Below are 27,705 nucleotides of genomic sequence, written 5' to 3'. Positions count from 1 at the left end.
CAGAGAAGGTATTAGAGTTGAAAACCAATATGCTGCTGTCAAGAACTTCCGTCTGTCAAGACTTCCGTCTGTCAAGATCCGTGGACGTCATGCTATTGTGATGGGTCATATCATAAACTGGTGGGGTGTTCATGGCTCAGGTTGAGGTGTGGGAGAACGATTTTGAGCTATGACAAAAATCAAAAGGGACTTAGCGGCATAGCCACAGTGTTAAGCCTTCCTCCAAGGTTTCTTAGTTGACTACAATCTACTGTATTACAGACTACTGAGCTGACGTTAGGGGTACTCACTTTGTGTTTGCTCACTCTGTGAGCGCCAGTGTTTGGTACTGAGTTGCGTGGATATCCCCTCATGGCCTCACGTGATCTGGGCCTGTTGCATAATCTGCAGAGATGATCATATGCCTCCGAGTCTGAAAACTGTCATCGTGTAAGCCTGTCGGCATTTTCCTTGCATTTTTTCTCATTTAATTTTGCAAAATATCGGCGAGTACCTCAATATTTCAAGATAACCCTTTCTTCCCAATCATTTCCTGGAGTTTCAGAGTCATATGAACGAAAATGAGTGAAAGTTTTAGACAGGAAAATCGGACGTCGGCCATGACCATGTTCAATGTTTACAGTACAATCAGAAGTTTACGTGGAGGAATTAACCAACAAACACAGGAGTGTTCATGATGCCCGCCCTCTAGAGGCAGACCCTCCTATATGAAGTACCACATTTGATGCTTGTGGAAAGCTTGACCACACAATGGAGCATTTAAACTTTTAGAAAATGACAAACTGAATAAGAAGGTATTCAGAAAATGTCAAATACTGAGGAAAAATGCGCAAATATTCAAAATAAACAGGTTAACTGATTGGTCAGCTATAAAAAACAATGAAAATGTTTATGATCAAAAGTTTTTGAGATGCGCACATTTTAACAAATACAGAAATTATTAACATTATAAATATAAGACCAAACTATTTTTTCAGGGATGGGAGAGGTTGGAAATGAGGGGTGAGAGACAAAGGCACTCCTATTGCTGCATGTGAATGCAGCCACACCATTTCATTTACAGCATACTTATTCACTGTGTTGTGTTCAAGTTCCATATTGTACTGACTGTCATACAAGGATAACATAAGCAAATCAAATCAAATTAGAAAAGGATCAATGCTGTTGTGTGGATTTTGCTGAACATGGCTGACATTTCGCCCTATATATTTGGTATCCAGCAAAGGCATATTTTGATGTAAAGTCAAAATTAACACTACATTGCTGACAATATATTTTACCGTTTCTGCATGAATTTTTCTTTTTTAAATTATAGTATATTAGTACTTCAAACAGATTAACAGTTATCGTGATGTCAACCCATAATTTACATCACAAAGACTGTAATTCTGCCAATTTTTTTTGTTTTTCAGTCATTTTATAAATTTTGCACTGCACAAGATGATTGAACAAATTGCAATGTTTGAATTTGTAAACTCAAAGAATAAAAATCCTTTGGTCACAAATTAAATTATTTTTTGAAAAGAAATTTACTCTTAAACACTTTTAGCATATATTCTTTACACGGTCATGTATTTCAAGGTAAATATGCCTATTAAAAACAGTAATTTCTTCACTTTCAATTTTTTTTCAATACTATGACAATTATCAGCCATGAGGTTATACAAACACAAGACCAGATAAGCGTTTCTCATCATTTCCACAGGACTCTTTGGAAAATCCATTAAAAACAGTTAAAGTGACTGGAAATGATCACTTGGTATACATTTAATTTGCAGATGCCAGGTTGTGTATTTCACATGCACTCAGGTCAGTAAGGAAGTGCGTCATTACTATTTTGGACTGTTAATTCTTATTTCTGAATTGTTTAACTTTTTTCCACATTGAACTATCTTTAGGCAGTTTATACTGTAGCTTAGAATTTTTTTGATTGATGTATTTAATCATCTTTGGGTTCTTTGGGTCCATATCCCACCTCATGCCCTACATCATCAACTATTTACCAACAACTCCATGCCAACAACCAATTACCTGACCTGGCCACACATTAGAGAAGGTACAGCGTCATTGACGGTATTTTTATTATTGCTTTGGTAAGAGAATGGTTGAAAGTTTCGCTGAGGAAAGTTTGAGCAAAAGTTTAAGTCTTTCACTTTCGAGGTGCATATTACCTTAATACTGCAGATGTGTCATAATGAGGTACCACATTCACACTGATTCCGTTAAGGGAGGAACGGTAAGGGTCTGGTGGTGGGTGCGTTGTCTGATCAGAGGGAGGATGCCCAATTTCTTTCATGTTCAAAAATTGTGACATTGCATTCGAAACTTGATGAGCATGCAAATATTCACCCCGAATTCATCGAGATGTGATCTACATGGTGTAAGCTGTACTTTTTACAGCGTTTTGCTCAACAATTATTTTGGTTTTGGGGTTTGTTTTTGTTGTTTTTTTGTGTTTTGTTTTTCTTTGTTGTTTTACAACCACCCCTCCCAATATGTAAAGGCCGATCCCTAATAAAATTACCTCGTTCCCTTTGGACAATTGCTTAACTTCTCATGGACTACATGCACACACATTCAAGCCACTTGCTCCATCAAATGAGGTCTTTTCAATCACTAATAAATAAAACTTGTCACACAACAGAGCTTCGCAAAGTAATGAATCACATTATTATTTCCCATGCTCCATGCAAGTACAGATACAATACAAGGCATTAGGATTTTCATTAGAATCCGAACTATGTAAAAGTAAACAATCACAGGTTCAAGTTTACACTTACTTGGCACTGACATGATGACATGATTGTACTCGCAGATAACTTTAAACGGCGCATGCGCCATGACGACGCGCGACAACATGGAAAATGCAAATTCGACAGAAATTTGGTGTTCTTTGAAAGGAGTGAAGTTAAATCAAATTGAACCCAACAATGTAAATTTACGCTTTCTATGACAAGGGATTCATGGCGCTCAGATAATTAGAATTCGCATTTTAGAGACATATACTTCGGGGCTCTGCATCGAATTCTGAAACTGAGAGAATTTGGAACACGATCTTTCTAGCACTTTCCGGTACATCGGAAAGTGGCAATGACACCTTGCAGAGTTTAAAAGGATGTTTTAGGGGGAGTGTCCAATGAAAGTTTGTCCCGCATGTTCTTCAAGTCTAGCTCTCTCCTTATTTGTCAACTAGATTTAATTGAATATATCGCATGTTTGAACCAAACAAGTTTGCGACTGTATTTACTTCAAGAATATCCATGAAATCCCTTTGCTTATTTTGAAATTGATTTAAATCGCCTGACGAATAATAACTTGAAAATAGACGAATAAGACCAAATTAAGTAAAGATGAAAGCGTGCCAGCATACAGACTGAAAGATCCGCCGCTCGAGGACGATCGCTAAGCTCCCCTCAAGAGGGGGAGCGTAGAGAGCGCCCTCGAGCGACGGATCTTTCAGTCTACCTAGCATATTGAGAGAGTCGTAAATATTCAAGTAGTCATAGTTCATCAACTGATGATTGTCGGCTCAATCGTCGAAACGTGCCTTGTTTCTGAGTTCTAATTAGACAGTGTTTGCACAAATGTGTCGTTCTTGTACTTTTAAAGTCTCAATGTCTACGTGTACTCGAAACGATTACGTCACAATGTTGGCAAAAAGTGTCTATGTCACCTTGTTGCTGACATTACACATCAAAATCAAAATTGAGAAGTTAAATTATAGCACAATTTACATCATGATAACTTCTCTAAAACGTTCCCTGTACAGCATTTTAAGTCATTTTGTTTGAACTATTAACCTCAACTTATCGCTGAACTAAGTAACATGACATAGGTTTAGCCGCTGAATAGAGAATATTTTCTCACGAGTAAAACATTACAATTATATGGAGTTAGTGTATCTAATACAAAAATCACCTTTTACTTAAATTAATGTTAAACTTCATGATTTGTTCATTCTGCATCAAAATATTTGAGTCAGCTACGTCACATACATTACAGTCTGTCATTTATTGTGACGGTCACATATCAAATGAGTGCGAGCGTTCAACACCGACAAGGGATGACGTTTTTGATGATCTTTTTCGCTGTGGTGAAGTGCGCACAAAGACGCGAGCGCTCTCTTCGACGGTCCCCGGGGGAGTTTCCATGGCAGCAACGCCCACAGGAGTGGGCGTGATGGCGCCGCGATGCTCCTTCGGCGATCGTTTCTTCGACGCTTGCCGAACGGGCGGCAGTTTCTTTCTCCGCTTCTTCCGCCGTGTTTTTTCCATTTTGTCCAATTCGTTGAGTAACGGCGGCAAGCCCCTGGTTCCGCCATGTTCGTACTGACTGCTGTGCTGGGAGTTGGTCTCCCAACCCAGCTTGCGTGGACTTTCCCTGCTAGGCGTACTACCGTTCGTCGCTCGAGAAGACGTCTTATGTCTGGCTGTCGACGCAGTCCCCTCTTCTTCGTCCTTCATACTCTCCGGTGCCGTCTGGTTTCTCTGGGAGATTTTCCAGCGGACCGCAGCCTGTACACCGATTATTGCCAGCACACCGATGGCGCAAATTAGTATAATTCCCCAGAGACTGAAGGCCATCTTCCCACCTGAAATTGCGTGAACGAAACGAAGTTGAAGGATATTTAGAATCAATCATGTTGTACACATTTTGCGTTCACCTGAAGACATGAGCAGGCGGAGAAACGAATACAGAGAAACAGAAAGAGGACACTAGAGCAGAATCGGGGACGTAAAGGTGAGCTCGATAGGCATCTATATAATATAGATATGAATATATGATAATATATAATAGTACAAGTTTGCATCTCAGACGATGAACGGGTACACTTATAGATGTAAAAGGGTAATGATTGAATGGAGAACGAGACACATTTTAAGCTCTTTAACCCTTTTTTCGCGCCGCATTTTTACCAACTGTTATGATTTCTTCTGTGTTGTTGTCATATTTTAGAACAAATGGACACATCTTTTTATTGGATACAGTTTTTTATCAAAAATTTTGGAAAATCTAACAAAACATTGTGCCGATCTGAAAAAAAAAATGATTGTATGCCTTGTATTTTATAAAGGTGGCCAAAATTGAGTTTGGCGCTCAAAGGGCTAAATGGGATGTAGATATGTTTATGCGTCCTGTATTACTTGTATTGCCTTCCACGTCTTGTGTCCTTGCATCTCTTCACGGGGACCAACCGACAACGAACACCAGGGACAAAGACAGGGGAAATACACATCGAGCAGATCTCGATGATTGTGGTATAAAGATTTTTAGAGGGTAGACTTACCTTCTTCGATGGGCTGCCCTCCCGGCGCGTAACGTTGCGTGGTGCCATCTATGGGTGGAGAAGAAATACCAAAAGTGAATTGTAGTTGTATGAATAAAGTTGTATAATGCCGAAATAAAGCCATGCTCATATTATAGTAGTACGTCGGTGTTTGAAATCTGTGCAAATCGTGTACACATCTGATCAAGTCTAGATTTTGTAACTTTTGAAAGTGAATACTAAAGTTTCATTCATGGTGGTACTGTGTGTTCCAGGAGCATCCCACTTTCACAAGCAATAACTTTCAAGAAAGTAGCTATAACATTCCCCTTGTTATTAGCGAAACGCACATGACCTTGAACATGGTCATGCGATGATGCTTGGCGATAACTAAGCTCATCACGGTGCCGATCGGGACAACCTGTGACAAATTGGCCCGTTGGCATTACTTATGATTTTTATGAGACGCTTTTCTGTCGAAAGGAAATTAAAGGTCAGTATAACGCTTCAGATACTTGACAATGCATGGATGTTTCATCAAGTCTCAGTCAGCTGAATTCAATTTGTCAGAGTGTGCACGTGTGGTAAGGGTCTTGCACGCAATGCCAATCTAAGAATTCAAATGAGGGTTAATGCAAAATAAAAGCAATTTTTGAGTGAAGTGTGTGGAAATTTGATGTGTACATGTGCGTTTGATCAAGAAGAAACATTTTTTTGAGTCAGTCAATTTCTATTCTTTACTAGTATTACAAGTACGCGCATTTTCCATCGCCATGCCGTTTGTACATGTTCACTTCGAAAGTTTGCAGACATCTATCGGATTTCTGTGTTTTTCCCATTTGTGTCATTTTCATGAATACTGGGATCTGTACACTTAAAAGGACAAAGTCGGCCATTTTTCATGAATTATGTTTGATACGAGATACTACTTATATTGTTTGACATGTTGAAAGATACCAAATGAATGGGTGGCCATGCATAGTCGACCCCGGTTTTAGACAAATTTAATGAAACCATGGCGAAAATGAATTAATGGGTCATGACCATTAATTAATTTTCGCAGCCTGTGGTTTCTACAACTGGGGTCGAATACACACATGGTCACCCTTTTATTCAGTATCTTTCAACATGTCAAACAATATAAGTAGTATCTCGTATCAAACGTAATTCATGAAAAATGGCCGAATCACTCTCCTTGTGGATGTTACTGTAGCTGAAGAAACTCCAAGTGTAGAGCTAAACATTACAACAAGGAATGCATCACATTGTCTTTGAATGAAATACAAGAGTGATGTCGTGTTTCTTTTGTATGTTGTATATGTTTGTATTTTGTGTATAATCATGCCTGCAATTATGCCTCTCTCTTCCAAGTGCACAAGAAAGTTTGAGTAGAAAACACTCGTGGTGGCGCTAAATTTTATGGGCATGTACCTACCTATGTTCCGCTTGCAGACAAATGCAAAATCGTTGTAACAAGATTGTACAAGCCAGGAACCATCGCTTATATCGAAGACTGCACATTTTTCATCGCCATCCCACGCTTCTGGGTACCCTGACGTCCAGCTGTAGAGTTAGATAGGAGAAATTATTTAATATGGCAAAGTCTCTCTCTCTCTCTCTCTCTCTCTCTCTCTCTCTCTCTCTCTCTCTCTCTCTCTATCAGTCTTTAAGATATACTGTCGAATATTTATATTTATATAATATAGGAACGGTTTACTTTTACCTTAACGATCAAACAATAAGTCGTGAGCAATGTTCAGGAAAGCCTGTGCCAATTCGAAAGTGACTTGACATTCAGCTAATAATGCATTATTTAATGCCCCACCCCCTTCCCTGATATAAATTTATGTATGAATAAAACTTGGAACGAAGAAACATAAGTGAAAATTAAGTGCTTGACTATTGTCCTTACTTGTGATACTCATACACTGAGCGATCAATCCATTTTAACTCGACGGTGGAATCTGCCGAGTATCTTTCAAGCCCAATCCATGTGTAACTCCAAGGCGAAGCAAATGTCGCTGCATGATGAGGGAGAGAAAAAAGAGGTGTGTCTTTACTGTGCTGCAACAAAATTGAAAATCTCCGTTCTAAAGTTAGACTTCTAATTACGTTCTGTCTATTACTTGGTACAGCTTAAGCAGATCAACGATAATCGCTTAATCCGTCAGTCGGTACACCTGCCACGCAGTCTCATTCCAAATCTGTCTGCCCCACATTTGTCGGTAAAGCCATAAAATTAAAGCGTCTGCGATCTCTCATGGTAATATAAGCCAAACGATTTGATCAGCGCGCCACCAACGGTCACAACTCTGCCGCCCATCATCAATTTCGTTCTTGTGTTATGTCAGTCGCTTGGTCTGACAAACGAAGAATGTTGAATCGTTTTGCCAAGTGAGACGAACACGCGAGGAGGAAACTTACTCATTTGTGGCAACCAGTAAATTGCCTAATAATTCGACAGAGTTCAATATGAAGTTGTTACAAGTATATACATCATGGAACGGAACGAGACACAAAAGTATTGTTTCCGATAAATTAATTTGTCATGTTGTGAAATATCAAAAAAAAAGATAACTGATTTGAACAACGAGAAAAACTGCAATGGGGTAGCATTTGTGGTATTTTCCTCATTGTCAATAAGAATGATTAATGCGCCAGTCAATGTAAACCCCCCCCCACCTCGGGGTTTAGTGGGGGATTTGGAAATTAGTCCTGTGAAATCTGCCAAATGCCCCACCCCCTGGGGCAAGACAATCCGGAAAATCCCCACCTAAACCAAGTAAATCCCCCACATACGGGGGTGGGGAATTTGTAAATTCCTACACACATGTCACTCTTTGGAATTTTCATGTCGTAAACAACCTGCATCAATATAAAAAGTTCATGTTCAACTTTAGAACAATTTTTATCATTTAAAACAGGGTTTTGTGACATTTATGCTGTTCACAAATGTCTATCACAATCAACACAAATAGATCCAGGAAAATAACATACTTTTCGCATTTGTTTTTCAGCCACTTATACTGTGACCAGATAAAAGTGTTGAGGTGTCACTGTCACGTCACCTATTTTGGAGCAAACATTTACAATATTTTTCAGTCTAGTTTGCTTGTATGTTGTCAGGCATAAACATATTTCAGGCTAGAACAAATGATTTAATTAGATCAAAACACCAGATGTATCACACAAGACATGTCGCCTCAATAAACTAATTAAAGCTGATAAACAAGATACATGATGTCCAATCTCACAAGTTCAGCTTTTTTGTCTTCTCTCTCTCATGTTACAAGCACAATGACACATTCTACATCAGTCATGCACTGATTTAAAACAAGCAGAGGAATGAAAATTCACAATGATCCGTGTTTATTCATCACAAAACACGGCAGAAAGATACTGTGTAAAACTCAACAGAACAGATGATCAGAATGATCACACTGATGAAACAGAACTGTTGTTTCCCTAGCTATATGGGTCATCATGAATAAATTTGATAATACATTTAGCGGACATAAAAAGGAATCCCGTCGTGACCGAACATGTTTTCCAAATACACAAGCAATTTAAAGGGACAAAGTCAGCCATTTTTCATGAATTTTGTTTGATGTGAGATACTACTTATATTGTTTGACATGTCGAAAGATACCGAAAGAATGGCTGACCATGCTATATTCGACCCCGGTTTTAGACACGATACATGCAAACCATCGCGAAAATGAATTAATGGTCATGACCATTAATTCGTTTTCGCGATGGTTTTACTTAATTTGTATAAAACTGGGGTCCAATATATGTATGCTCACTCATTCATTCAGTATCTTTCAACATGTCAAACAATATAAGTAGTATATCGCATCAAACAAAATTCATGAAAAATGGCTGACTTTGTCCCTTTAAGCTTTATCAAAAATAAAGTTGACCCGGAGGTCTTTTTAGTGCTGGACCATGTCGATGACGCATCGTGAACATCCGAAATGTCACGCTCACGTGGGAAAATGTGGGGAATTTTGCGTATGGTATGTTCAGTTTTCCAAAAATAAGAATACACGGCGGATGAAAATCATTATTTAGTTATCGATATTTAAGCCATCAATCACAAATATACTGTCATACACACCTCTGAATATTGCTGCATCGCTTTCATCAATAGCCAGTTGAAAAGCTGCTTACCGGCCCACAAGGCCTTGACAGCCACCTTTCGCCATGCTACCGCTCTGAACTACAACATACCATTACCAGGGCCTGAAAATTTCTGTTTTTTCCCACTGGTCCCAGGACCAGTGACCTGTTTTTTTTCACTGGTCCGAAGGTTAAATCCACTGATCCTCAAAAATTTGCATAACAATACAAGAATGATTCATTTCTCATACTCATGTTATATATATGCATTTCTATCAGATTTGCTTGAGATTTACAATAAACTGCCAATCTTTTTAATACAGACACACTGCATAAAAATTTACTTGGTAGTTTTCTCAAGTTCTTGTACACACACTTGACATGTTTTTACTATTGCTATAAAGTTCACTTCATTTTTGTAATTGCCCAGCGGTTGATTCTTTTCCATTTAAATTGTAAAAAATAGGTTGAAAACACCAAATATCTGAGAGGGACTTCTTTTACCTTTGATAGCAATAGCAAATTGCCATAACGCTGTTTTGACAAGCTAGGCGGTTCTTGTTAAGATCAACTACAATCGAGCTAGGGGGTCTTGACTATATAAGAATTCAGCATGGTGACCTTCTACTGTGAATTGCTTTGAAGCATTGGCATTAGACGAACTAGACATATTGTCTAAATCGAGGTGTTGCCAACACTGTCAGGTGCAATTAACAGCTAAGCGGTAACATGAGTCGATCATAAAAAAATCAACTCTGCAAAAGTTGAAACTTGTTTAGCAGGAGGTCAGACGTAGTCAAAACAACACCACCCAATTCCACACACATCACATCTGCCTTGAACGCAGTCACTTGTTGTTGCTCAGTTCAACAAAATATAACACTTCGACGAATTTATTACAGCATTGCAAGTTTTAACCGGCACGCAATCCATACACTGCAAACGCTAATAAATAAAATTATTGGTATTTCACTTCAACACAACAAACTTTAATGCTAAAGGGCTTTATGAAAAAGATACAACTCGTTAGTAACGATGCCTTAATTTCTTAGGCCTGAACAAAAAACTTTAAACACCAAAACGTCTTCATAAAGTTTAGTCTTGTGCAATTTTGTGGAAAACGATGCACAGGTTAAGAGCAAAAGATGCATTTATCGCGTTCGAAAAGTATCCCACTGTTGACAGTTCAACATTTCGTACGTGAAACAAGAGCTGTTTAATAGGAAAATGTTTATCAAACCAACAATGTTCAAGGAAAGCGACAGCCTGCCTTTAAGTTTACGCTTCTTCATCATCTGTCAAGGGTGGGGGAGGAGGAGGATATTGCTGATCTGGGGGTGGTTCCAGTGGCAATGGTGGAGCTGACCCGGCAGATTGGTGCGTACTTGCAGCTGATGACATCTTAAATTTGTGACGTACATCGAGGGAGTATGAGCAGAAGTGGTTGGTGAACTCCAAGCAAACTGGTACGGGTAGTATGGGTACACGTATGGTTGTGGGTAATACTGAAAAACTGGAGTTGTAGGGGTTGACATACTGCCATGCATGTAGTTTTGATCACCATTTCCGGGTATTCCCTCGTTTACGTTGTTATTCTGTGGAGAAACCGGAGACGTTGTAGAAGGCAAGGTTGAAGTACGCACTGAAGGCAGCTGCAATCGGTACTTCGTGGGGTTTTTGTCAATCAGTATCTCAACTGGACTTTTCTTCTTTTCACCTCGTTGCAAATCAATACCTTCTGTGAGACGGCGAGTTTCGTTGTCAATGATGGTTTTGAAAGTTTTCATGGCTATATTCAAGTCGATTGGAAGTCTGCCCTTGTAGTGTTTATTCAGGATGCCTATGTCAGTCTGCAATTGCAGATTGTAGAGACGCCGTCCTGAGCGGTCGACCATATACTTTGCAGGGTTGGAACGCAGTAAATATGGCTCTATCCTCTTGTGAAAACTATTATTTACTCTTTCGTAGGCTTTCATTTTTACGTCAAGCTCCATCTCGATTCGCTTCACCTCCTTTTGTATTTTCTCCATTTCCTGATACACCGAATTAACTTCACTCTGTTCAGCCTTATGATTATCAATTTCTCCGCACTGTACCGCCGATTCACATGCTACACTTGGACAGTTGTTTTTATTGTGTCCTGTACCACGTAGGTGGCAGTTCAGACAGCGTTTCTTGCGTTTATCAACATGAATAGCAGGTTCGTATTTTCGTTTTAAGCTATCATAGATCTCTCTGTACTCTCCATATTCAATTTGCTTCGTATTCAATTCAGTCTTTTTCATGTCGATGTCTATTTCCATTGGCGACCGATACGTAAAACATTCATCCGATTCAGACAATGTCGGGTCTTGATGTTGACGATTCACCTGTAACGGTGGAGCAGAGGACGAATGTTGCTTCTGCGGAAATAAACCACGGCGCGTTGTTTGGCATTCATCTTTTCCCAGATTTTGCGTTTTCTTGTTGAATGGAGACGCACCGTCCACAACGCGGAAATGAATGGTGGCAATATCAGATGACTGAGATTTGCGAGCAACTTTTAAGATCCTTGAAAAAGAAGAATCGGTTGCGTCGATCCAGAGTCCGTTGCTTTGATAGCATAACCGAATACTCTCCATGCGGCCAACATACGATATTCTCTTTCTCAAAAGTTCAGCGAATCCTTCGCATCCCATTTTTACAAGGTCCATGGCATTTACATCAAGGGGTGTACATCTCTCCTCGCCATAATAAGAATAATGGACGATGATTTCAATTTCGTCTTGCTCTACTCCCAATGCTTTCGAAAATGCCATGATTACTGGCATCGACAGGATCCGGTGTGGCTGTATTTTGAGAATGTCCCGCGCTAGACTATTTGCATAAATAGACCATACCATTATTTATTTTGGGAGGGATGCTCAGAGAACAGCTATTCAGAATACGAATACCAGATATAAAAAAAAAACCATTCATTCTGTTTCAATAATTTCTTTCAACACGGAAAGTTGTACTTTAACTATCAATTTTTAAATAGCTGATCTTCCTCTTCACCGATGGTGTGTATGCTGCCGGACGACAGAGGCCCATTACCTCATTTTAAAGTGTGATCACCTTCAAACCTGTCAACTTCTGCAATTCAAACAAGTGCCTCTCAGCGGCGCAGCGCCGCAGCGCTACACATGTTCTAAGCATAGACTGCGAAGCGGACTTCCAAGTAATGATGGAGCTGGTCTCGAATCGAGGGAGAAGGTACATTTCAGGAATCCCACTCAGTATAGACTATAGAAATATGGTTTTAAAATCGTTGCAGGAAGCCGGAGCAAACGCCATAACTGGAGAAGTCCCCAGAGGTAAAGTTACAGAAGTTGCGCAACAAACAAAAGTCACAAGAATGACCGTGATGAAAATATGGAAACAGTTTGTGAAAGAGGGCAACATCAACCCTGCACCGAGACGTCATTCTGGTGGGATAGCACAGAAGCTGACCGATCAAGATGTATTATACATTGAAATGTTGAAAAGGGAGAGACCCTCCATCACTCTGGCTGAAATATAGGAGCGACTATTCCTGAATGCGAATGTTAGGATTTCTACCTCACGTCTGTGTCGCTATGTGAAGTACAAGATCGGCGATAAAGAATGGACACGTAAAAAAATGTGTAAACTAGCCGTTGAGAGATTTACTGAGCACAACATGGCTTATACACAGGCATACTTGGACTTTTTGACACAGTGTGACCCATTTAATGTCAAGTTTATGGATGAAACGGGCATACAGATGCCAGCAGTAGGGAATCGATCATACGGCCATTCGCCGAAAGGGGAAACTTGCATAGAACTGCAACGTTACGCTAAGTCCCCGAACAAGACACTTAATAGCTTGTTGGTATCAACGGAATCTGCTACGCTAACGTTATTCAAGGGCCATCAAATACCGATTCTTTCTTGCAGTTCTTTGGAGAAGCATCAAACGCAGCAGCACCAGACGGTGAGCCTGCAATTCGACCGGGTGACATTATCGTAGTGGATAATTGTCCCATTCACCACCATGATGGAGGCCGTGCACTCGCCGTGTTTCTGGATAACATGGGAGTAGAGTACGTTTTCGCTCCGGTGTATTCTCCAGACATAAACCCCGTTGAATATCTGTTTAACGACTTGAAAATCCGGCTGAAAATGTATCAATACAGAGACACGCTGCGACGGAACACCGAATTTGCTGTTTACCATGCACTGTCCACTATCGGTGCTGCAGAATGTTATGGATATTATCAGCATGTTGGAATCTTCCGCTTGTGACTGAGATTTCTTATGGACTTACGAATTTGTCTATAGGATGCTTTCAGTGTTGGCCACGTAAATTCAACTGTGCAAATCTAATATTTCTAAAAAAACATGCTATTACGTAAAGTGTTCCAATGCCAGGGAAATTCTTGCAGCTTACAACTACATGGGCTGGTGGTAGAGTTACATTGAGTTCCACTGTAAAGCGACGCAATATATACCAACACTCCGAGTTGTATTTTTTTACAGTTTTCTCGCATTAAAGTTTGTGTGTTGAGAAAACACCTGCTTATTTATTGAGGATGCATGTGTGTATGTTTTTAAGTTCCAAAAATTGAAAATGCGAAAGGCGTTCTGAACCTGACAGCATACGTACACGTCCTGGGCAGTTAGCAAGCTGTGTGGTGTTGTTTTGACTACGTCTGACCTCCTGCTAAACAATGTTTCAACTTTTGCAGAGCTGATTTTTTATGATCGACTCATGTTACCGCTTAGCTGTTAATTGCACCTGACAGTGTTGGCAACACCTCGATTTAGACAATATGTCTAGTTCGTCTAATGCCAATGCTTCAAAGCAATTCACAGTAAATTCAGAAGCTTGCTTGCTACGGACGATCGGAAAGTTGTAATGAGACTTCTTCCAGAGAATTTTACTGCAAAATACTACTTTGATAGACAGAGATATAATATTTTCACACAATTTTGGGGTTGCTGATATTTTAGCTGAGGCTATGGTCTGATTTTTACCACATTAAATTTTACATGTAAAATGAGTACGTGGCCCGTCATTTGATTTTTGCAGTGCAGTGGACGCACATCGCCTGGCTCATATCATGAATCGCAAACTGTAATAGAGTAACTGATTTTCCTGTGATGAAAGAAATAGACTAAATTTTAAATGTTTTGATTGACTTAAAGACGCGATAATTATTGTAATTTTTGTAGCTAAAAGACGTAGTCTCTCAATGGAATGGGCTCTTGGTTTTAGTGTAACTGGCTTTAGGCCTAGTGCGTCTCTGCTACCTCCATGGTTTCAGTAACTTCGGTATTTTGGGGGGACGTAGTTTCTAATTTTTCGTCAAAAGACACTAGAACACAATCTGGGAAAAGTACTGGACATTCCCTTGCAAAATAAATTGGCTCCTTTTTTGTATTGGTCTGCGGACTTTTTAGGGGTAATTAGTACTGGTTCGGGGTAAAAAATCACTGGTCTGGGACCTCGGGTAATTTTCAGGCCCTGCATACGTGCGCATGCGTAGTTATTTACGAACATCTTCTGGGTCTGTCCGTCAAAGGAATAGGGGGATCAAAACGAGGCAATTGCCCCACCCCCTCGGGCACAGTTTCATGGCACACACGGTCTAATCCCCCACATTTTTCCGTATCGCCCGAGGTGGGGGGGTGGGGTGGGGGTTTACATTGACTGGCGAATAAAATCGGCAAAGCTCCGTGAAAGCCCCCGTGACTCCCCAACCTCGCTGCAAAAAAAATGAGTGACCTATTTTCCAAGATAAATTGCATGGACGAAGATTCAATCTGAAGGGGAAAAAAAGACTGTGTGGCTTACACTGCAGATATTCGGCCTCTTCGTCATCCAGCACGGAGGCAAGATTCGACGCGTCGTTCATGCAGTGAGTCTGCGCAGTGTCCCAATCTGTGACATCGGTTCTCATTCGATAGCAGTGAGTCGAATTTCCATACCAATTGAGAGGGCAGCTACCCAGCTCTGGAAGAAGGGATAGACAAAGGACAAGTAAAAAAGTGACTCGAAAATAACAATTTAATCAGTAAAGGTTCATTAAAAGACCGAGGGGAAATTACGTAAGGTAGTATAAATAATAGTTTAGTTGAAACAACATTTTTGTTGAAATAGCTTGTTGTGAGAGATTCAGCGGAATTGAAATTAAATTGCGTTTTTGTTGTTGAAAAATTGTACGAGGACTGGGCGCCCTGACCAACCCATACCTGTCCAGTATGTTGATACCGTTATCGACGCAGAACTTTAAAAATCACCGGTGTATTGGAGACACAGTTTCGAAAAGGCCCCTGATACATTTTCATCTTATAGAGATTCCATCAAATCTAAATCTATCCAAGTCGACGGCCATACTTAAATATTCGGTTATAATGTGTGTCTAGGATTAAAGGGATATAGGCCTAGTCGTCGGAACTGCGCTCAAAGGTCGTATGGGACCCATATGACCCATGGCAACAATATATCCAAGGAACAATGGTGATTGATGACAGTTAAAACATGTCTGTCATAATCTATCATCGTATAATTTAAATGTTGCAGCTATGATGATGAGGTGCATGTTGATATCGTTCACGAAATACATTGTTTGTAAACAAGAAACTGGCACAGGCGCAGTTCCGACGACTATATCCCTTTAAAGTAGTTCGCCCCTCGTGTGAAAGACTTAAACTTTTGCTCAAACTTTTCCTAAAGAATCTTTCAACCATTCTCTTTGAAAATCAAGAATAAAAATCGGGGGTCACCGCGCAAATTTTGGTACTAGGGAAACAAATAACCCAAGATTTACCGATATTTAAAATTCAAAATGGCCGCCATCGCTGTGTTAACTCAATGGAGAAAAAATAAAATTTTCGAATTTCGAAAAACTACGCTAGTGAAAAGTTTTCTTACACCAAGAGCTTTAAAATGAACCCCCACAAGTGGTATATCAAAAAAGAATTGTAAAACTTTGAGACTCCAAATTTGTTTCCCCGAAGCGCGTTCTGCCTTAATGTCCGTGTCTTTTAGTACTTAGCTACGAAAAAGATCCATTTCTGTCTAGGAGTCTGTCGAAAAGTTCCTAAAATTTCTTCGATACGGAATCCTATTCCGCCGGTGTGTCTTCTGACGATTTTGTTAAATATTGTTTTCGTACGCAAGAGAAAACTCGAGCTAAGAATACGACTCACCAAAGCTCTGATACTTCAAGGAGAACCCGGTCTGTTGCGTTGCCGAGTCGCTGACAAACTCAACGAACAAGTCGGAGCCAGAGCTCGTGATAGATCGGGGATTATCGGTTCCACACCACTGCACCAACACGTCTGAGCTGGAAGTAGCACCTGAAAGTACAATGCGCATTGTTTGGATGAATTTATTCGAGTCGTTTGTTCAGCGATTGGGAAACGCTAATTGTGTTACGTGTGATGTGTATCCATGGACGGTATTTGGGGATTTGCCGGCAGCTAAGCTGTGAGTGATTGCCCGCACAGAGAGAGAACAGACCATAGACCCTAGGATTCCATAGGGAGGGTCTTCTGGTACGGATAGATTGTTAGAAGACGTACATGGAGGTGGGCGGTCGAAATGAAAGTTTAGAAAGAGAGAAAGAAAGAGAGAGAAAGAAAGAAAGAGAGAGAGGGAGGGAGGGAGGGAGGGAGAGAGTGCATCATGCTGTATTTATAATTGCCATAAGCTCATTCATCTGTTGACAGCTTACACTCAACAAATGTTGACAGGGTTACATAAAGATTTTAGGATTTCTACCAACAACGTCTTTGGGATATCCTAGAACGGTATCTGTGTCGTCCGGTTGAAGCAGCGCATGCGTTAAACCAATTGTCCCGCTAATTAATGAGAACTTCCATTCAAGTCCCGAAGGGTCTGACTTAAAGGTATCATGTAATTAACTCCTGAAACGTTTTCTGTCGTATAGCGGTCATCGTTTACGATTTGAACACGGCCCAGAAGTTGAAGGATCTCTTAGACCAACTTTATGGACAAATAAGCACCAGGATGAAAAGTAGTACGGACTTTTTATCGTTAATTTGTTGTTGGAAAATGATAAAAAAATTATTAATCTGCAGGATTCATTCATTCACGTCATAAAATTCTCCCACTTGACTTGTAGACATATTATATAATAGCAGGGCATTAGGGCCAAAAGCTATAAACATTTACTACCGATATAGCCCCTGGGATCTAGGTTCTGGATACCGGCTTAGTTTTGTGAAAATCGGTAATTTTATTTTTCCCCAGGGAGATGACACAGCTAGGGATGACAGCCATTTTGAATTTCAAATATCGGTAAATATTGGGTTATTAGTTTCTCTGGTACCAAAATTTAAACAGTGACCACCCCCCCAACAATTTCTATTCTTGACTTTGAAAGACAATAGTTAAAAGTACTGAAGAATTTGAGCAAAGGTATAAGCCTTTCATTTCCAATGCGCGGGGTACTTTGAAGACAAAGTGTCATGCCCTCGAAATACAGGTAAACTTTGTGTGAATAAGAGACAAAATGTTGTTTTTTGTCAAATATCCAAAGGGGTTCCGATTCGGGGCAAAACCTTTGACAACTCTGCGCTGAACATTGACTTGTACATGTCATGTGGCTTTCTGTAATTCTTCGCTGATTACTAGTTGCTAAGCTTTTTTAATGGTTCTCATAGATTGCTGTATATGATACGGTATGTCGACACGCCCCTGCCTAGTTGAGGGACAAATACATATGTACAAATAGAGTAGCGATGAAATACTGCAAGGATACGCTTATTTATCACTACTAAGTCTAAGTACGTTTGATGTAAAAATCTTGCATTCATGACTATAAAGAAGAAAAGATATGAAGAATTGGTATTTTAACCAGTATATTAGGATGTCGATGTTGGCGATGAAATGGACTGTCACAATACTTGTTGATGTATTCAACAGAATTTGCGTTCCCTTATTCACCTTCCTTTGAAAAAAGGATTTGCTGGGTTTTTTCAGAATTCATAAGATGCAGTAAAACCGCAGAATAGTCCAATGTTTCGGTGTTTTGGTTCTCAGATAAATTACACATACATTTAAGACGAAAAAATAGCGGAGACTCGACTTACCATCCCTGACAACGACATAGTCATAGGCACAGTCTCCTGAATACGGGTCTTCCAGTGTGCTATCTGTGACGGTCAAACTTATTCTGTGGTCGCTTGATGCGGCCGACAACTTCCATGAACACATGGAGTCGGCCGAGTAAGGATTTGGGAAGTTTGGCGAGGTGATCACTTTCTCTGAACTTGTGGCGGCCAACTCCAAAGTCGACGACGAGCATTGTCCTGCGCATGTCAGGGTAGAATATTGAAACTGTTTGAGATGTTGTATTGCAACTGAACAGTCCTTTGTTGTCACATGATTCATGCAAGACACACGGAGTGTCGTGTCTTGCGCCAAATTTTTTTCAAATACAACTCGTCCTGCTAAAAAGACTACGGATTGTGTATGGAACAGTTTGGCTTCCTTTATTGCTGTAGACAGAACTCTCCGGTGACTCTCGCAATGCACAAACCCTCAAACACACTCTCACTTCAACCAACCTCCATGCACAGGTGCGTTCACAAGCCGGAAATGAGAACACAACAATACACCTCTGTTCTGTAGAACAAACGGTTGAACTTGACTTAACATCCATCAAAATTAGACTTGTAAATTTCAAGAGACCGAATAAAATGTATGATATGAACTTTTTTGATGATAGAAAATTTGAGTGCCGTTCTCGTCGAAGTGGAATTTCGACTGTATATTACTGCTGGAGGGAATAATTACCTTTTTAAGTGATTGCCTAACGGACATTCACAAGGCCCTTGGGCGATTACAACCATTGTTACGTTAAAACTGTTTACTAAAGCGCGGCCAACAGCATAAATATATCTGTAGTCTTTACAGACACTAATCGATGAGGTTGGAAAACCTTGTTACAGATTATTCGGGTTTGTTGATCAGAAAAATGCCTGGAAGGTCATCAAAATTCGATTTCAATGTCTCTGTTTCTATTCTTAAGCAAGTTTAAGTCACTATACAATTGCAGTTGGGGTTATTCAACTTTTCGGGCACTTTGTAACGCTGGCAACGGGCGCTGGTCAAAGTTTTTGTAACCGCGACAAAAGGTGTATACATTCGACGGTCCCGTTACCCCCGAGTCCGTTGTTTTGGCTTCGTTAGCACACAATCGTAGTAATTTGAAGTATGTTTACCTTTCACTGGAACGGTATTGCACAAAAGTAGGACTGAAAGAGAAAAATAAAATAACATGAGTGAGGGAAAGGACTTCCCGTATCAGACGTAGGTCGAAATTCTCTTTGATACAGCATGGAGGTAGTAGGAGCTCCCTACTACCTCCATGGATACAGGGATGGTCACACCTATCATTGTTTATTACGAGCCATGTACGAGTCGGCGTGCGTAGCGGACAATATTGGTATTGAAAACAATTATAATAAAACATAAATGGCTTTCGATACTCAGCAACTACAACATAAGGAATGTTTTTGTACATATTTGAACAAGTAACAAAATAAAAAACATAAAGTTGAAAAGGAGTACGACATCTGATAACAATGTCCTTCCAACTTTACACCGACAGGTGAGAGGTCTCTGGCTGTTTACAGAATGTGAAACGGTCTTTGGAAAACATTTCTATTATTGGATTGTGACATATTGGGTTCCACTGACTTCGAAATGAAAAAAGTCTTCGAAAGTTGCTGCATTTTTTATGAAATGATTATTCGAAGAAGTGGACTCAGGCTGATTTGAAAGTCGTGGCGGAATACTTGAATGATATGGATGATAACACTAAGACGTGAACCTACTGTCTCCCTAGCTGGAGTTCAAAAGTTTACGATAAATATTTACGAGCTCGAGGTCTGCAGTCAAGAATGCCTGTCGTCCGCGAGAGACCCGTTAGTCTCCGTAATGACCGATGATCTAATTGATTTTGCGTTCTTACACGCTTCTTGTGTTCGAAAATAACAATTAAATCCGTATAATCGCCACGATCGTAAAATAATTGATTGCCTTTGTCAGGTGAAATGTCCGCTTGTATCGCCGTCTTTACAACAAACGCTTAAGTATAGGGCATGTTCAGTTTCACCCTGTTATCTCAAAAGTGCTGTCCGTTTCACGGTGTCATCGCGCGGGGATCGATTGCGACCCGCCGCATCGTAACTGCGATGACAATTTAATCGGAAAGATATACACAGAGAGACAGCTCCCCCTGAAATTTAAACGCGCTTTTCAAACGTTTTGTTTCCTCGCCTGTTTGAACTCACCTGTGGCGAAGACAATCGATTCCAGGTAGCCAGTCACCATAGTACTGCTTTGGCTCCGGGCGCCCTCCTATTGTTTTGTCGCTGGAAGACTAAACAAGAGAAAATATTGATCGGTTTTGATAAAAAAATACACTCAGGAAACTCCCGACGGCCATTATTACTTGCAACTCAAACTTATGAATTCTAGATAGGTAGCTAGTTTTTTAATTAGTGTGCAGAGAAATTCTTTCTTCTTCCGTTAGAATGTGTCTAATTTGTGGAAGAATTTATTTAGCAGGTACACCAAACAATCTCGGCTACGATCGAGAAACGCCAAAATTGAAGGTTAATTGATGTTTTTAAGACATCATAAAACAAGTACAGTTGAAATTACAAATTCTTCCTCGGAGCAGATCTCGAGATGTAAAGTAATTCGATATGTTTATATTGCTGTCATCGGCAAACAGATCTACCGGTCACACACAAACAATAAACTTGTCTAAATGGGTTAAACCTCACAACAAAAGCGGAGGAAAACTTTTTCGCATTTCATACACTACTTTCGGATAGAAGTTCATCAGCATCGTAACAAGAGCATTTCGCCTTACCTCTGTCAAGTGACGATCACATTTTCCTGGATGGTTTTCCTCTGAGGCAACGTGTCGTTTTAAACGGGTCTCCGTTATAACATTACACGTCCACTACACTTTCCCAATGGACGGTGATGTCCCTGTTACGTAACTCATCAATGACGGTTTAAAAGCGGCACTGTTGTCACTTCGTGACCATGGAGATTGAAGCCACTCGTCGAAAGAGGGCGCTTCACGCTTTAGCTGCGCGATCACGAATAACAATTTTCATCCTTTTCGCGATACTATACAGCTGTGTTGGCATGACTTTTTATTTTGACGGCGGGGCATATCTGATATTAGCGTTTCATTTCATAAAGAAAATGTAACTTTGCAACAAAACTATGAATCACGGATTTGAATCGGAGCAGACATCAACAGAGCAAGATCCGGCATTACAGTGATAATATTGATGAACAATGTGCTTTATTATATCGAAACACCAGATATGAACTGAAAATGCTCACGTGTTTCATTATATAATGCAGTTATGTGTAAATTTGAACCTTTGTCACATGTTTGCAACTTCATTTAAAGTGTTATGATCAACATAATGGACAATAGTCACCACAGATTAATTCTAAAGGTCATTAAGTATACAAATATGTAATTAGCTGAAATAAAAATAATTCATTTCTTTGAATGCTGTCATTGCATCACCACTTTATGTAGCAAGTGTAATTCCCTTTGGTCAAGTCCTTCAGCTATATATGCCAAACTGTGAAAGCTCATTGGATATGCAAATTATAAATTAGCTGACATAAAAATGCAAAATGACTTTCAATATTGTTATAACCTGGTATAATCATCAATGTACATAGCATATTTTGCCAACTTTGATCAAGTAAATTCAAGTATATATCTCTAATTAGGACAATTTATTAAATGTGCAAATTAGGAAATAACTGAAATGTTCTTATAAAATATGCAAATTAGGACTTTGCTGAAGTAAAAATGTTAAATGACTTTCAATAATGTTGAATCACAGTATCTTTAATGCACATAGCAAGTTTCATCAACTTTGGTCCAGTCAATACAGATAAATATCCCTAATTAGGAAATTTCATTAAATATGCAAATTATAAATTGGCTGAAGTAAAAATCCTTAATGACTTTCAATAATGTTGTATCATAGTATCTTTCATGTACGTAGCAAGTTTCATGAACTTTGGTCATATCAATTCAGATATATATCTGTAATCAGGAAAGTTCATTAAATATGCAAATAAGGAATTGGCTGAAGTAAAACTCTTTAATGACTTTCAGTAATGTTATATCATAGTATCTTCAATGTACGTAGCAAGTTTCATGAACTTCGGTATAGTCAATTCAGATATATATATATATATATGTAATTAGGAAAGTTCATTAAATATGCAAATAAGGAATTGGCTGAAGTAAAACTCTTTAATGACTTTCAATAATGTTATATCATAGTACCTTTAATGTACATAGCAAGTTTCATCAATTTTGGTCCTGTCAATTTAGTTATATATCGCCAATTAGGAAAGTTCATTGAATATGCAAATTGGAAATTGGCTGAAGTGAAAATGCTTAATGGCTATCAAAAATATTTAATTAAAGTATCTTCAATATGCATACCAAGTTTCGTCAATTTTGATGGAGTCAATTGAGATAATATATCCCTAATTAGAAAAGTTCATAAAACCTGTAAATAAGCAATTATCTTTCATGTCACCCCTTAATGTCTTTCACGGCTGATATATCTTGGTGTGATCAACATTTGTAGCAAATCTCATTAAATTGTGTGCAGTCGTTCTCGATGTATATCCGATTTTTCTAAAATCATGACTTATGCAAATGAGCAAAAAGTAAGCAAGCCACACCCACCAAAAACTAATCAGTTCTTGCCATTTGCACACTAGATCTATGCACCAAATTTGATTGTGATCTGATGAGCCTTTTTGAGATATCGAGCACACAGACGGACAGACAGACACACACACAGACTGTCAGACACATAGACAGACAGTCAGACAGACACACAGACACACAGACAGACATCGCTGCGACATATGCTCACGTTTGTGAACATGTGAGCAAAATATGTGATGTTTCTGCAAAAGTAGCCACAGAACTATTCACCTTCTTGCGGCAACTTGAATTTGTTAACATAATATTCATTTATTTATTTGCAGTTTACAGTGTTGTAAAGCCTGGAAGAATAAAAGAATCTTCCGAATGCTCACTCCGATATTTTTATGAGTCACTTTGTTTCTCAAAATACCATAAACATAGCTCATTACATTTGTATTGCTTTCTCTGGTCTCTACTGATATTTTCTCCGAATGACTCGGCATGATTACTATTTCATTTCAACATGCTGCAGTTGGTCATCTCGTGAGTGTCAATTGTTCGTCATGATTGACATAAAGTTAGCAGCAAAGTATCAATAGTTTAGTTTCACAGGGCTATACTGTTGCAATGAGTTCACATGGTGATGGGTCCGGGCTGAGCATGGGTAAGCTTATACCACAGGGCACAGAAATCAGTCCCCTGGGGTGGGGGAAGGGTGGGGAGCGATAGGTTTTTGTGCAACGGTTTCCTTTACTTGAATTTATTAATTTTGACAGTGATATTTCATATAAAGAGGTCAACTCCAAACCGACTGACTCCTTTCTTTATTACTACAAGTAATTTTATTAATTTTGACTTTGGTATTTCAAATAAAGATTTTGACTCCACACCGCCTGACTGCTTTACATATTACCGACAAGTCCTTATCTCCTCTCCAACTTGTGTATACACCACTGTAATTGCTCCGAAAACATTGCCAACTTGCTAATCCGCTGTCCGTATCAGCGGATTAATTGATTGAGTCAACATCACAGCCGTCACACACGTAGTGTCGTAGTGATTTTTTTAAGCCGCACTTTTCAATCCCAGGTTCTCGCATTAGCGGAGTTCTCCTCCCAGTCAAACACATGGCCAGTATAATGTTTGATTTCTATAACATTAATTACACAAACTGATCTCAACCTTTTGTCACCTTTTGCTAATCCTGCAAACAGAGTTTATGCAAGCTTTTGATTGACGGTCGGTTCAAATCGCCAACGGTCATTGATTCCCCACCACAAACGCTCGAATTTCCTAAAAAATTGTCTTCCAGTCGCGTTAAACTTTGAATACAACCACAGAGTTCGATCGGCAGCAACTTCGCGCTGACTGCTTGGCAGTCTGTCTGTGTTTTTGCGGCCGGGGAAAACTAAAAAGTGGCATTTTCTGGAGCGTGTGCCCGCGTGTTGCCTGTTTGGTGTCCACTTACACAGTGAACGCCGCCATACCTTGGCGTCCTTTTAAAGGGAGGCTCCGCCTTTAATGCGTGTGGGACGGCTGTGGTGTTGACTCAATCAATTAATCCGCTGATACGGACAGCGGATTAGCAAGTTGGCAATGTTTTCGGAGCAATTACAGTGGTGTATACACAAGTTGGAGAGGAGATAAGGACTTGTCGGTAATATATAAAGCAGTCAGACGGTGTGGAGTCGAAATCTTTATTTGAAATACCACAGTCAAAATTAATAAAATTACTCGTAGTAATAAAGAAAGCAGTCAGACGGTTTGGAGTTGAACTCTTTATTTGAAATATAACGGTCAAAATTAATAAAATAAAATAAGGTAAACCGTTGCACGAAAAACCCTCCCTCCCCACCCCAGGGGACTGATTTCTTTCCCCTATGCTTATACATTCACACATTCCAGATTTATATTAATTGTAAGACTTACATCTGACGCCGGTGAAGCTGACGCGGTAGCGTCATCCTCATCCTCATTTTCGCGTGACTTCTGAGACTGAGGGTGAGGATGAGTATGACGCCAACTTTACGCTCATTCTATTTCACTATCACTGCAAGCGGACTATAGCAATGCCTGGCCCTGCGTACAGGTCTGTGTGTTCCCGGCGTTATACGGCCTCCACCACAGCCCTGCAACGGTCTATGGAGATAACTGGGGACTCTGCGGTCCGGATCCGGACCGCAACGAAAACACGGTCTTTTTGGCCGAAATTCTGCTCTATCGGGGCAAAATCCTTTCCCTGCCTACCTTTACCTCCTAACCGACCCCAGAAAAGATGCGATTAACTTCTCCTAATGTCCCAAACCGCTCGTTTTGTGAAGCATATCGTACTCGACAAGTTGTTTACCCATGGAGATCGCCATGTTGAATCTCGCTGCAGAGTCCCCAGTTATCTCCATAGACCGTTGCAAGGCTGTGGTGGAGGCCGTATAACGCCGGGAACACACAGACCTGTACGCAGGGCCAAGCAATGCCCATACTATCGGACAGAGATCGGACAGACGATGCGCTCATTTGTGACAATGGCGCTATGAAAGTTGAGACATCATGCACAGTAATGTTATATTCTGTACGTTGAGTACACCGTGTTTAGACTAGTAGTTTGTTCGTGTTTTTATTAGTCCCCACGGACACCGTCCGGGGGACTTATAGGTTTGGTTATGTCCGTGCGTCCGTGCGTCCGTGCGTGCGTGCGTGCGTCCGTCCGTTCACGCAGATATCTCAGAGATGCCTGGAGCGATTTCATTCAAACTTGGTACAAGGATTACTTCATATGTCATACAGATGCACGTCAATTTGTTTTGTGATACGATCCAATATGGCCGCCAGGCGGCCATTTTATTACGATTTTTTCATGTACAGAGCCATAACTCAGACATGTTTCAACCGATTTTATTCAAAGTTGGTACAAGGACTTAGACCAATGTCATAGATATGCACGTCAATTTGTTTTGTGATACGATTCAATATGGCCGCCAGGCGGCCATTTTGTTACGATTTTTTCATGTACAGAGCCATAACTCAGGCATATCTCAACCGATTTTATTCAAACTTTGTATAAGGACATTGACCTATGTCATGCATATTCACGTTGATTTGTTTTGTGATACAATTCAATATGGCCGCCAGGCGGCCATTTTATTTCGATTTTTTTCATGTACAGAGCCATAACTCAGGCATGTTTCAAACGATTTTATTCAAAGTTGGTACAAGGACATTGACTAATGTCATAGATATGCACGTCAATTTGTTTTGTGATACGATCCAATATGGCCGCCAGGTGGCCATTTTGTTACGATTTTTTCATGTACAGAGCCATAACTCAGGCATATCTCAACTGATTTTATTCAAAGTTTGTACAAGGACATTGACCTACATTGTATGTCATACATATGCACATTGATTTGTTTTGTGATACGATCCAATATGGCCACCGTGTGGCCATTTTTTTACGATTTTCCATGTCCTAAACCATAACTCAGACATGTATCAAGCGAATTTATTCAAAGTTGGTAGAAGGACATTGACTTATATTATACATATGTACGTTGATTTGTTTCTCCATATGGTCCAATATGGCCACATGGTGGCAATTTTGTTATGGTTTTTTTCATGTCGAGAGCCATAACTCTGGCAAGTCTCAACTGATTTTATTCAAAGTTTGTACCTGGACATTGACTTATGTCATACATATACTTGTTGATATTTTAAACAGTAAGATCAAATATCACTGCGTGGCGGCGATTTTGTTACGATTTTCTCATGTACTGAGCCATAACTCAGACATGACGTGTTAGGGTAGTATGAAAAAATGTTTTGCAACATCCTGTCAACTAATTCCCAGTTGACCCTTTAATGACCTTTAGGATAGTGGCCTACATTGGTTTTATGTTTTCATCACCATGGAACTCATTCTTAGCCTTGAGTACCATCTGTATCAAAGTGTTTTATCACAGGCCTGATGAAGACGACTCTATCCTCTCTGAGGACCTGTAATCAAAGTACCCATTAACAAGTGGGGACTGTGTCATCAACGATGACTTATTTACTAGATCTTATGGTGTTGGTGTATGTAAAGCAGAGCAATAAACGAGATATGCCACATCAGTCAAGTCTGTGTACGCCTAAGTTTTGAGTATTAGTTTGTGCTGCTACAAAATCTTTGAACCCTGACAAAGGGTCAATTCACGTATAGCTCTACTTAGACGTATAATACGGTATTTACGATTAAGTAATAGACGAACATATTATAATGCATATTTGGACTATTGTTGTAGTGCATGGGGAACTAGTGCAAATATAAACAAGTTATTCAAATTACAGAAACGCGCTGTGCGTGTTATGATGGGCACTAAGTATAATTATCCGACCAAAGGACTTTTTAGATCGTTACATATTATGCCTTTGCCTGATAGAATTTTATACAAAAATATGTTTAGTTTTTAAATCCTTGAAAGGTATAGCCCCATTGTATATGACGGAAATGTTCCAATATGTCAATCAGTGTCATAACCGTGTGACCAGAGCTAGCTCCCAAAATAAGCTTGATATCCCTAGAGCCAAATTGAATGTTTTTAAAAA

The 27,705-nt window shown here is 39.8% G+C and overlaps 1 protein-coding gene across 1 annotated transcript; it reads right to left on the bottom strand.

Moving 5' to 3' along the window:
- Positions 1–2,647: 2,647 nt before the first annotated feature.
- Positions 2,648–21,429, bottom strand: LOC139147861 (uncharacterized). The gene is made up of 10 exons (XM_070719075.1): positions 21,286–21,429; positions 20,699–20,787; positions 19,625–19,657; positions 18,491–18,709; positions 16,583–16,732; positions 15,225–15,383; positions 7,179–7,287; positions 6,702–6,829; positions 5,288–5,335; positions 2,648–4,591 (listed from the first exon to the last, which is right to left on the bottom strand). Exons 2-10 carry the CDS (start codon positions 20,736–20,738, stop codon positions 4,023–4,025), a joined length of 1,455 nt encoding a protein of 484 aa, XP_070575176.1. The 5' UTR covers positions 20,739–20,787; positions 21,286–21,429; the 3' UTR covers positions 2,648–4,022.
- Positions 21,430–27,705: the final 6,276 nt, after the last annotated feature.

This window comes from Ptychodera flava, chromosome 13 (genome assembly GCF_041260155.1).
Source record: "Ptychodera flava strain L36383 chromosome 13, AS_Pfla_20210202, whole genome shotgun sequence".
Classification (NCBI taxonomy): Eukaryota; Metazoa; Hemichordata; class Enteropneusta; family Ptychoderidae; genus Ptychodera; species Ptychodera flava.
Note: the sequence above shows the minus strand (reverse complement) of the source record. Positions and strands in the feature narration are given on the sequence as shown.

Excerpts from the sequence above, each read along its gene's own strand:
- LOC139147861 (XM_070719075.1), bottom strand. The coding sequence starts at position 20,738 with ATGGTGACTGGCTACCTGGAATCGATTGTCTTCGCCACAG. Across the intron at positions 19,658-20,698 it reads ATCGATTGTCTTCGCCACAG|TCCTACTTTTGTGCAATACC; the intron begins GTGAGTTCAAAC and ends TTTCTCTTTCAG. Across the intron at positions 4,592-5,287 it reads AGGGCAGCCCATCGAAGAAG|GTGGGAAGATGGCCTTCAGT; the intron begins GTAAGTCTACCC and ends ACGCAATTTCAG.